The 12,169-nt window shown below is 35.3% G+C and overlaps 2 protein-coding genes across 3 annotated transcripts in view; both read right to left on the reverse strand.

Moving 5' to 3' along the window:
* LOC145293309 (WD repeat-containing protein 90-like) overlaps positions 1–12,169 on the reverse strand; it is a 199,468-nt gene that overhangs the window by 134,549 nt on the left and 52,750 nt on the right. For both annotated transcript variants that reach the window (XM_080139952.1, XM_080139951.1), the window contains 3 exons: positions 10,793–10,861; positions 8,967–9,077; positions 2,501–2,646 (listed from right to left, as the gene is read on the reverse strand). In XM_080139952.1, the coding sequence (XP_079996078.1) occupies positions 2,501–2,646; positions 8,967–9,077; positions 10,793–10,861 (326 nt within the window). The remainder of the gene's footprint in view (positions 1–2,500; positions 2,647–8,966; positions 9,078–10,792; positions 10,862–12,169) is intronic.
* Positions 9,113–10,327, reverse strand: LOC145293323 (uncharacterized; the record flags this gene model as incomplete). The annotated part of the gene is made up of 1 exon (XM_080139965.1): positions 9,113–10,327. A coding segment is annotated over one exon (1,215 nt), but the record flags the coding sequence as incomplete, so codon positions are not given.

Raw genomic sequence — 12,169 nt, forward strand, 5'->3', positions numbered from 1 at the left:
TTTGTTTCGATTTCGCACAAAGCATTACTCTTCATAAAAAATAAAAGGCAATTAGTATCACAGATAAAAACAAGCACAAGATTTATAAACTCCTTTACTTCAACAGTGAGCATAATAGCATGAGGGTAAGATGTTTCGAATCTCAGCATAAAACATTTGCAACATTGAGCCGCACATGAAAATTTTGATATGAAGAAACAACTGCATGTGGATGACAACATTTCAACAGTTTCAAATTACTAATTCAATAAATTATAGAATATTATCTACAGATTCTAGTAATATGAATACATTTAATTAAAAACAGAAAAATACAATAATCATCACACAATAATAATAAAAATATCAGAAATGGAAATATAATATGGTTCAAACCACCATATAATAGTGAAGTAAAACACAGATTGGAAACTATTTAAGATTAATAGACATTAATTGAAACTCAACAGTGCTTTCTATATTCATCTACATAATTTACTGTTAATAATATTTCTTTGGAAATAATAAATGTGTTAGTCATTAGGATTAAGAAAAATGGCTTTTCCCATAAAAATAATTGCCATTATCAGTTAAATATGCATCAAATAAAATGAATATGTCTCTTTTTCATTCATTACTATAAAAAAAAAAAATGCATTGTAACCTTCAAATTCAATGTTAATTCTTGTTGAGCCGTTCCCATAAATAATCAAATTCTACCCAAATTAAACCATTAACGATTACTACACTACCATCTTACATTCATTAACTCTTATCATCGAGTGGCCTTTGGGCCTTAAGTGGTGACCCCCAAGTCCAAAAACTTGAAGTAACATTCACCAATGAATCTCAAGTCAAAAAATGTCAGTTAAATTGTGTAACTCAGTAAAACAAATGTCACTTATTGAAATCTATTTGAAACTGTTTTAGCTACCTTTATATTCACCCAGCAATAAAAGCTAAATGGATTTTAGCTACCTTTCTATTTATCAAGCAAGAAAAGCTAAATGGGTTTTGGCTACCTTTATATTCATCAAGCAATAAAAGTTAAATGGGTTTTGGTTCTTGTCCAGAATTCCCCAGAAATTAAAAACCAAAAATACAGAAAAATTTAATGGAATGAAAAGGCTATATTTCAAAAATCATAAATCAACCACATACGTTTCTATATAATGATAAAACTATTTTTAAATGATTTTAATTGATTAATCGAAAATTGTAGGCATTACAAGGCTTATCTCACAAGTTTGAATTATTGGTGGAATTATCTGCCCTTGTTGCTTTCAAGATAACGTAAGACACTCACATTTTGCTTATTTTCTTGGTTAAAAAATAAAATTACTTGATCAATTTATGTGATTTTTGGAATATGATATTTTTTGTTTTGTCACAGGTATATACATCATATAGATTTTTCTTTGTTTTTTAATACGGGGGAATTTTTTTACAAGAATCTGGGTTTTTTACAGGGCTAAACTGGTCAAGGATCTAACATTTGTTTTTTTTTATTCAGTCTCAGGAAATATTTTTCACTTTTTAACATTTCATCATCATTGCTCCAAAAAAATTTAATTTTTCAAACAAATTCTAACCCAGTAAATTTATTTCAGCTGAGATTTAGCATTAAATCATCTATATATTAATATGATAGAGTGTTATTTTGTGTATCATATTTACATCTTTTTTCTTCTGAGTGTCGTTTAATTGTTGACCTTCCATTTCTTGTAATAAATAATTTTACCAAGAATTCTTCACAAGTTTTGGTTTCGATTCAAGCTGATGCACCAAAGTCATATGAATATATTTTTTTTATGTTTGAAATCACAACTTTATAATAGAAAATTGACTAATAATATAAAATTTACATAAATTAAAATATCATATTTTATGACTGGGCTACACTGGGCGTCCTTGCTAGCTTAGATATACTTTTGCAGTTTTAACAAGAGAGCTAAAATAATATCAGGGCGTCTCCATTTACACTGAACATCTACAGAATGCCAACATCAATGTATTACATATGAATGAGTCCTCTGTGGAATTTCCACAGGTCCTGCTAGTAAATTATTTCATATCATAATCGTTATTTAAAAAAAAAATGAAATACTGTTTGACCAATTTTTTTTTTAAAATAATGTTGAAAGAAAAAAGTTCTCAATAAAATTGAATTTTAATCTTTTACAGCTGAAATAAATTTGATGGATAAGACTTTCCTGTCTGAATGAAATGTTTCTTCAGCAACAAGACTGAAGTGTTAGAAGCTAAAAGCTGAGTGATGAGAAATACATCTCTAGCTCTTCAGCTCATGGCCTCCTTTCAGATCACCCACAACAACTGTATTTCTAAATGGCCACCTATTTTAGTACTGACCAGATTCAACATCACTTAACTTTGGTAATCTAATGGGAACTGGTGCGTCAACACGATTATACTATCAGCTACAGAATTAATAAACAATAAAAGTTTTTTTAATCTCTACAATTTGGAATGCAATGTACTAAGAATATATATATATCCGTACCTTAGAATACTAAGGGAGTGATTATGCACTTGGCTCCAAGCTATGCAATTGCCAGATTCAAAATTCCATATACGCACTTCACTGTAGGCTCCAGTCTGCCCAGAAGCAAGTAAGCTCGAGTTATTTGTTATACTGAGGCAAGAGATCTGGAAAATAAAAGTAGATTTCATAAGAAATAGTAAACATGAAAAGAATAAACAGATATAAATAGACTTGGAAGCATATATATATATATAAGGCCACCATGTATGGAGTACTGTTGTCACATCTGGGCTGGTGCATCTGCTGCTTGTCTCTCGCTCCTGGACAGGGTTCAAAAGAGAGTCGCCAACCTGATAGGTCCTGAACTGTCATCTAGGCTTCAGCCTCTGTCCCATCGATGCCTGTTCTACAAATACTTTAATGGTGAATGCTCTGACGAATTGCAAACACTTGTACCTCCCCGACGTAACTACCCTCGACAAACCCGACAAGCTACCAAGTCTCATCCCTTTACAGTAGAGATCCCTAGGTGCAAGAAAGTCTTTTACTCCAATAGTTTCTTCCCCAGAACTGCGGGTCTTTGGAACTCTCTTCCAGGATTCTGCTTTCCCAACTGCAATGATATGGAGAAGTTCAAGTGTAATGTTAAACATCTTTCTACTTATCTCCCTTCATAATGACCCTGCTAATTAAGTCCCTGATAGTAGCCCCCTGCTTCAAAGTGGCACTGTGCCTTATTTGGGGTGAAGATTGAATTTAAAAAAAAAAAAAAAAAATATATATATATAATGAGCTAATAAAGAATACATCTTTAAAGCAAAGTCTGAAAAATCTATCAGATCATTAATTCGATTCTGATAGTGAAAACGTGTAACTAAGCAGACCAAAAAACGGTAATAAAAACATATTTCACTCTACACTAGTATTGAGCACTTTTTCAGGTTTATTACCATTTACTCATTATACAGGGTGACCCCCCACCCCCCCAAAAAAAAACAGAGGACATTCAATTGTTTTGCTGAGCATTTTACAGTCAACGGAGAAAAAAAGACCAAAGGCCCTATTGTTTTGATGTGATGTTTTGAATATAATAAACTAGTTATGACCAAAGTTTCATTTCATTCGGACAAAACACTAAGAAACGGGGGCTAATTAGAGTTGGGACCCGTTTTCTTTGGGTCACTGTGTGTGTGTGTGTGTGTGTGTGTGTGTGTGTGTGTGTATATATATATATATATATATATATGATGATTGCAACGTCTTATCAGACGAGTGCCACTCCCTCAGACACTGAAAGTTCATGAGCCCGAAAATGACATATAGTCATGCCGGCGAATTCACATGCTCAAGCAGACATGACACTAAAGACGGTCATTGGTATACATACATATATATACATGCACGCACACATACATATATAAATATATCACACACATATATACATGCATACATACACAATACACATTACGCACACATACATATACATACACACACACACATGCAAACATACACAAGACGGTCATATATATAAATATATACATGCATACATACATGTCTATAAGCATAAGCTCATATATACCCATATACATACACAATGCATGATACACAAACATACATATAGATACCCATATACACACACATATACAAATACATACACGCATATACGTACACATATGCACATATATACTTACCTACATATACATACACATACATATATATGCATTCATACACATACACACATACATGCACATATACACATGCATATATACACATACATGACTACAAGCATATATAAATGTATATACATACACACAGACAAACATATATACACACACAGACACATATACATACATATACACAGATATAAATACATATAAACACACATGTACATATATAAATATACACACATACATATATACATATACATATATAAATATACATACACATAATAATTAAATCCTTCTTAGATAAGAGAAAAATCCAGGTTGTCCTCGACAGTCGTACATCTAAACAATATGATATAAATGCGGGGGTGCCCCAGGGATCTATCCTTGGACCTCTGCTGTTCCTGATATTCATAAATGACCTCCCCGACAAAATTGCCTCTGAGATGGGTATATATGCTGATGACACTACACTCTATAGCAGGCATGACAGGAAAACAAATGAACATATATCTAAAGTAATGGCAGAAGCACTAGAGGATGACCTCCAATCAGTAGTGGAATGGGGACAAAAATGGATGGTCACGTTCAATGCCGCCAAGACAAAACTGGTTTCATTCAATAATTACAAGAAACCTTCTCTACCACCTATAGCAATGACCAACGACTCTTTATCTGAGAGTACGTCTCTCAAGCTCCTTGGCCTAACGTTCACAGGAAACATGAGTTGGAACACTTACATCGAGAGCATTGCCAGGGCCGCTGCGAGGAAGGTGGGCTCTCTCTACCGTGCTAGAAAACTTCTAACACCCGAAAGTATCCTGTACCTCTATAAGGCCACTATTCGCCCATGTATGGAGTATTGCTGTCATATTTGGGCTGGTGCATCGGTTACTAGTCTCTCGCTCCTTGACAGGGTTCAAAAGAGAGTCGCAAATCTGATAGGCCCTAAACTGGCATCTAAGCTTCAGCCTCTGTCCCATCGTCGAAACGTTGCATCCCTCTGCCTGTTTTACAAGTATTATAATGGTGAATGCTCTGATGAACTGCAAGCACTTGTGCCCCCACGACGTGAACACCCTCGACAGACCCGACAAGCTGCAAAATCCCACCCCCACACTGTAGAGATCCCTAGATGTAAAAGATCTTTCTACTCCAGTAGTTTCTTCCCCAGAACTGCTAGATTTTGGAATTCCATTCCAGGTCACTGCTTCCCCAACTGTACTGACATGCATAAGTTCAAGTGCAACGTGAACCAACATCTCGCTGCCCTAATCCCTACATAGTACCCCAGTAGATGTTTCCCCTGATAGTAGCCCCCTACACCAAAGTGGCAATGTGCCTTGTTTGGGGTGAAAATGCAATAAAAAAAAAAAATAAATAAAATATATATATATATAAATATACATACACATATATAAATATACATACACATGTACATATATAAATATACATACACATATACATAAATAGATACATATAATGATGGCAGATTAATTGTTACATGCATCCAGCATTTCAGGCGTACACACGTCACAGCTTTTTTATCGCCACAGGACTTTTTTCTTTTTTTTTTTAATAGACAAATGCCTAAAGGGAGTATCTATATAAAGATGATGTTACAGAGTTTTAGCTTTGTACGACAGCTAAATCTCTCTCTCGGTTCAAAATGTTGACATCCAGCAACAAGTCAAACTGCAGACCAGCTTAATGTGGGTACTGGTCTCCCGCTCTGTTGTTTTTTGTTTTTTTTTAAAATCAGAGATCCGCTTCTCCCAGAGGAGCTGCCCTCACCATGCCCCACGGGAGCCCTCTCCATCCCACACACACACATGGAAATGAACACAAGCATACATACAGATGTATGCCAACATACTTATGCATATGCACACACATGCAAACATACACGCATAGTAGCACACAAATACGCATATACATACACATGCATACGTACACATAATACACATGAAGGAACATTCCAAAAGTCTTAAATACTCGATGATCAGGACGACGACGATGATGATGATGGGCACGATTAAAAAAAAATGTCGGTTGGACTGTGTTTATATTTGACTCGTCGTCGATTTTATTTGTGAAAAAATGTGTGAAATTGTCCATATCATCTTCATTTTCTACTTCAAAAGTGAGTCTTATAGCGAAACTCTTTTGTAAAAATAAGAACAAGATTGTAAATCCGTGCCATTTTATATATATATATATATATATATATGTACACACACATACATACACACACACACACACGACGAAAAAAATTAGACACTTATAGAAACAGTTTATTTCAATGAACATAATTTATAGAACAAAAGCAAAAATGGCCACAAATTGAATAACTAATACTTGGTTGACATTCTCTTTGCTGTTTTTAATACTAGGACCCTTCTAGGCATGGCATTGACTAGTTGATGAATATCATCTTGAGGAATTTCTTGCCATGTCTGACACAAAAATGCTAAAAGTTTAGGCTTACAAAATGGCTTCCTTTTATTTTTTAAAAGGTTGCGGTCTAACATGTCCCAAAGGTTTTCAATTGGGTTCATATCTGGGGTCTGACTTGGTCATAGAAGTTTATTAATCCCATTTAAGCTCAACCAATGTTGTGTTGTCCTAGCAGAATGATAAAGAGATCTGTCTTCCATAAATAGGGAGTTAACTTGGTTCATTTTACCACTTGAGAATATTGCATTTAGCAATTTTTCCTTTGCACTCCACTGGGTCTGGGCAACCATCACTCCAAATTGCACCCTATACCATAACTGAGAAACCCTTATGTTTCAGCGTTTGTTACAGTCTTTTTAAGTCAAACTTTTGCTGAGGGAGCCTCCATATCCATACCCTTCCACTGTCAAGAAATAATGCAAATCGTGACTCATCAAAGAAAATGACATTGGTCCAAAAGGTCATAGGTCTCTTCACTATCTCACGAGTCCAATCTTTTCTGTGCTTGATATTGGCAGGACAAAAAAGAGGTTTTCTTCTCATAGTTCTTCCATAGTAGCACAGCTTGTGAAGATACCTGACAGCTGTTCTGAGACTAACACCAGCTTGTGTTGCAATGTCAGAGGCTTTGCATCAAGGATCTTCAACATTTCTTTTCACAAGACGCAAGCTTCTGGATGAGGTTTTGTGCGCTCTTTGTTCTCTCTTGTGAATTGTATGGTCACTCTATCAACAGTAGAAAGTTGTATTGAAAAATTTCCTGCTATTTTGCATTGACTAAGACCGCCTTCATTTTGACCCATGATTTGTCCTTGCAAAAATTATGAAAGGTCTGATGCTCATTTGGTTTGTTGCATGTTTCAATGTTGTTAAATGCAATTTTAATGAGATACTCAAGTTATTTCGACACTATTTTTATCTGTAAATATAAATAAACGTATATTAATTTTAGGAAATATTTATCTTAGTGTCTATTCTTTTCTGCCATGTCTGCGTATATCAAATATAACATGAGCAATAAAAGTAATTATAATTATTATACCAACAGATCAATAAGGAATGAATAAGATAGAAAAATTTCTTCAAGCCATGACATTTTGAAGCTAAATGCTTCTCATCAGAAGGGCCAGTATTATACAAAATAGCTTAAGAACATTTAGATTGGAAATGATATGGAAAACCAGTTAGATTAATTAATCCCTGATGATGAATCCTGAAGGATTGGAAAGTACCCAGACCTGATAAGTATGGTGATTATATCAGCCAGTTCCTGCCAGAAGTGAAGACTTGTTTGGAAGTTGGAAAGGGTCGAAAATAGAATTAATAGATAAAAAACACCTATTTTATTTAATGAAACATGGCATTGGAAATGAAGTATATATTAAGATATATTAAAGGAGCTATAAAATACAAGAATAAAAACATTAAAATATAGAAAGAAGGAATTAAAAATATATAGGAAAGTAATAAAAATAAAAATAAAAGCGTAGTCTATACGTAATAGCAAAAAGAAAACAGGAATCCCAAAAATAGAATAGATACTAAAAGAAAGGAGAAAGAGGAAAGGGGGATAGAAAAAGCAAATAAGGGAAATGGAAATACATGTTATGTTGGGCTTTTTGGCTATGATCACAGCATAGTATCTGTGTTAAAAAAAATTATACGCAAGATAAAAATTAAAGAAAAAAAATTAAAAAACAAAAAGTGAAGGAAATAAGATCGTTAAAATGTGTAAAGTTTTGATAAAAACCCAAATAAAAATCTTAGAATGGGATTCTGGAGAGAGAAAAAAAAAATGGCAACTGTTTAAAAATTCCAAAAGTTAATGAGCTGAGAATAAAATTGTGATAAAAATTCCCAGGAGGAATGACAGAATAGTTCCAAGAACTGGTAAAGTTTCCTTCTAGTCAAGGTGGAAATGTACATCAAGAGAAACATTGGAGCATAAGATGATATTGTATCACTCAGAAGGAACAGATGAGAAACATTGAACTTTGAAATGCCATGGCCTAAAGAGGTTTTCTCTCTTATTCTTTTTTATTGATCTGATGACATAATAAAGTTATATGTAACTTATTTTTCACCTCTTTCCTTGATGAAGGAAAAAACAAAATATGAAACAAGAAGCCAGATCTATTGAAAATTAAATTTCTTTTTAGTAAACAATATTTGCCTTATCTTACTAATTTAACAGATATTTTTATATGTAATTTTTGGTTAGCTATTCTGGTCAATGACAGAATGGAAAATCTCATTCTACGTTATATATAAGATATGGCACATATTCGAAGAAGCCATTGAAATAAGTTTGTGCAAAAGATGCAATACAAGAACCACATGCAAAATGAAAGTGTTATACGAACCTTATCCGTGTGGCCGATAAAGAGACGCTGTTCCTGACTAACGACATCCATAACGACGAGTACACTTTGACACGGATACACAACTGCTTTGCTATCAGCTGCCCACAACAACTGAAGTTTGAAAGAAATTCATTATTAAAAAGGTGTCAGTGTTCGTTCATAACACTTTTCCATACAAGTAAATCTTGTGAAGAAACCAAATCTAGACTTTGAGATGTAAATACTGTTATTATTCCATGCAACATACAAATATATATATATATACCATGTAGGGTTGAAAGCCACAAATGCAGGATCCCAAAAAGCCCACAAATGCAGGATCCCAGAAGCCCACAAACGCAGGATCCCAGAAGGCCACAAACGCAGGATCCCAGAAGCCCACAAACGCAGGATCCCAGAAGGCCACAAATGCAGGATCCCAGAAGGCCACGAATGTAGGATCCCAGAAGGCCACAAACGCAGGATCCCAGAAGGCCACAAACACAGGATCCCAGAAGGCCACAAACGCAGGATCCCAGAAGGCCACAAATGCAGGATCCCAGAAGGCCACAAACGCAGGATCCCAGAAGCCCACAAACGCAGGATCCCAGAAGGCCACAAATGCAGGATCCCAGAAGGCCACAAACGCAGGATCCCAGAAGGCCACAAACGCAGGATCCCAGAAGGCCACAAACACAGGATCCCAGAAGGCCACAAACGCAGGATCCCAGAAGGCCACAAACGCAGGATCCCAGAAGGCCACAAACGCAGGATCCCAGAAGGCCACAAACGCAGGATCCCAGAAGGCCACAAACGCAGGATCCCAGAAGGCCACAAACACAGGATCCCAGAAGGCCACAAACGCAGGATCCCAGAAGGCCACAAATGCAGGATCCCAGAAGGCCACAAACACAGGATCCCAGAAGCCCACAAACGCAGGATCCCAGAAGGCCACAAATGCAGGATCCCAGAAGGCCACAAACGCAGGATCCCAGAAGCCCACAAACGCAGGATCCCAGAAGGCCACGAATGTAGGATCCCAGAAGGCCACAAACGCAGGATCCCAGAAGGCCACAAACACAGGATCCCAGAAGGCCACAAACACAGGATCCCAGAAGGCCACAAACACAGGATCCCAGAAGGCCACAAACACAGGATCCCAGGAGACCACAAACACAGGATCCCAGGAGACCACAAACACAGGATCCCAGAAGGCCACAAACACAGGATCCCAGGAGACCACAAACGCAGGATCCCAGGAGACCACAAACACAGGATCCCAGGAGACCACAAACACAGGATCCCAGGAGACCACAAACACAGGATCCCAGGAGACCACAAACGCAGGATCCCAGGAGACCACAAATGCAGGATCCCAGAAGGCAAACAAATGCAGGATCCCAAAAAGCCACAAATGCAGGATCCCAAAAAACCACAAATGCAGGATCCCAGGAGACCACAAATGCAGGATCCCAGAAAGCCACAAATTAAAAATGGAGATAATGATTTTCACAATCATCATTATTTCTTACTTGATTTCACTGATAAAATACAAAAGAATGCTTAATATGAAATCTGAAGATGCCAGTGAATGACAAACTTATCATCCACCAAATTTGCATAGCATGACAATGTTAGATGGCAGTTGACCTCTACAAGATACTTTGACTGACATTTTTTTCATTGTATTGATTGTTTAGTCAACCTTCTCATCAAATAAATCTGATGGATGAGGACTTGTTTAGTATTCCAACCATGAAGTAGCAACCAATGTTAGCAAACTGACATGTTGGGATTCAAAGGACAAAGCAAATAATAAGCTAAACAGAAACAAACAATAAAAATACCTGGCAATAATTGGAACCTCCAAAACCAACAATTCTCTTCATTTTTAAAATAGGATCAGGTTCAAGTGTCTGCAAAATAAAATTAAAAAAAAAAAATTAAAGTACATAAAAAATGGAGAAAAAATAAGACGGATTTTTTTTTTTTCTGATTTACATTAAATTTAAGGAGTACTGTGTAGAACAGTACAATCATGGTAATAACATTCATTCCCGATAGATCACCAAGGTTAAGCAACACTGAACATGACGAGTACAAGATGGGGGACTATTTGGAAATACTATGTGCTGTATATCATCTACCTTAACCAAGATATACATATTGACTGAGGACATTGAGTGAATACCACAAAAAGTGGTTTTACTGGTTATTCATGGAAAATAGATATCTAAGAATTGAACAGAAATTTCCACGTTTTGACAAATTCTGGAACCAAGATGAAGATATGAAGACGATAAATTGTGAAATTGAATATTTGTGAAAACGTGACCCATTCATGCGTTTACCTTTTCAGATCTTTAATTTGTACCCGTTTTTTGGATAAAGAACATCAAGTAAATATCTTACTGCTAATGCAATTCTCTACCTATATACCAGATACGTCCAAGGACAGAGTATTGTTGCAACAGAGTATTGTTGTTATTTAAAAAAAAAAAAAAAAAAAAAATCTTCTGAACGCTATTAAAAGTTAAATTCTTCACTAGTTTGGAGACGTTATGCGTTGTTGTGATAAGTGATTTTTTTCTCTACTAATTCGCACTTTTTATTTTAAGATTCAAATATTAATAACTACATTTTATTTCAGTATTTAATTTATGTATTTCTGTTGTATTAAATGCTAGCTTCTTTTTTTTTTTTTTTTTTTTTTTTTTTCTCGTCCATAAATGTTTATCTACCAAGTTGATCTTAAATATTGTATAATCAATCCATTATATTATCATTTTCAGTCCCCCACCCCTAATTTCTGGCTCCCATCTTATCTCGCAATTACTTATAACGTCACCAACTAACTTCGGAAGAACCCCCCCCCCCCCCCATCCGATTTTGTTTTATATCATAAGTTGCTTAAAACGTGATTAGTTAAAGTTCAGAATAAAATCACGCTTTCTCTTAACGGTTAATTTAAAAAAAAAAAAAAAAAAAATCTTCTGAACGCTATTAAAAGTTAAATTCTTCACTAGTTTGGAGACGTTATGCGTTGTTGTGATAAGTGATTTTTTTCTCTACTAATTCGCACTTTTTATTTTAAGATTCAAATATTAATAACTACATTTTATTTCAGTATTTAATTTATGTATTTCTGTTGTATTAAATGCTAGCTTCTTTTTTTTTTTTTTTTTTTCTCGTCCATAAATGTTTATCTACCAAGTTGATCTTAA

Source organism: Euprymna scolopes, chromosome 14 (assembly GCF_053919585.1).
Source record: "Euprymna scolopes isolate OS-2025 chromosome 14, ASM5391958v1, whole genome shotgun sequence".
NCBI classification, from domain to species: Eukaryota; Metazoa; Mollusca; class Cephalopoda; order Sepiida; family Sepiolidae; genus Euprymna; species Euprymna scolopes.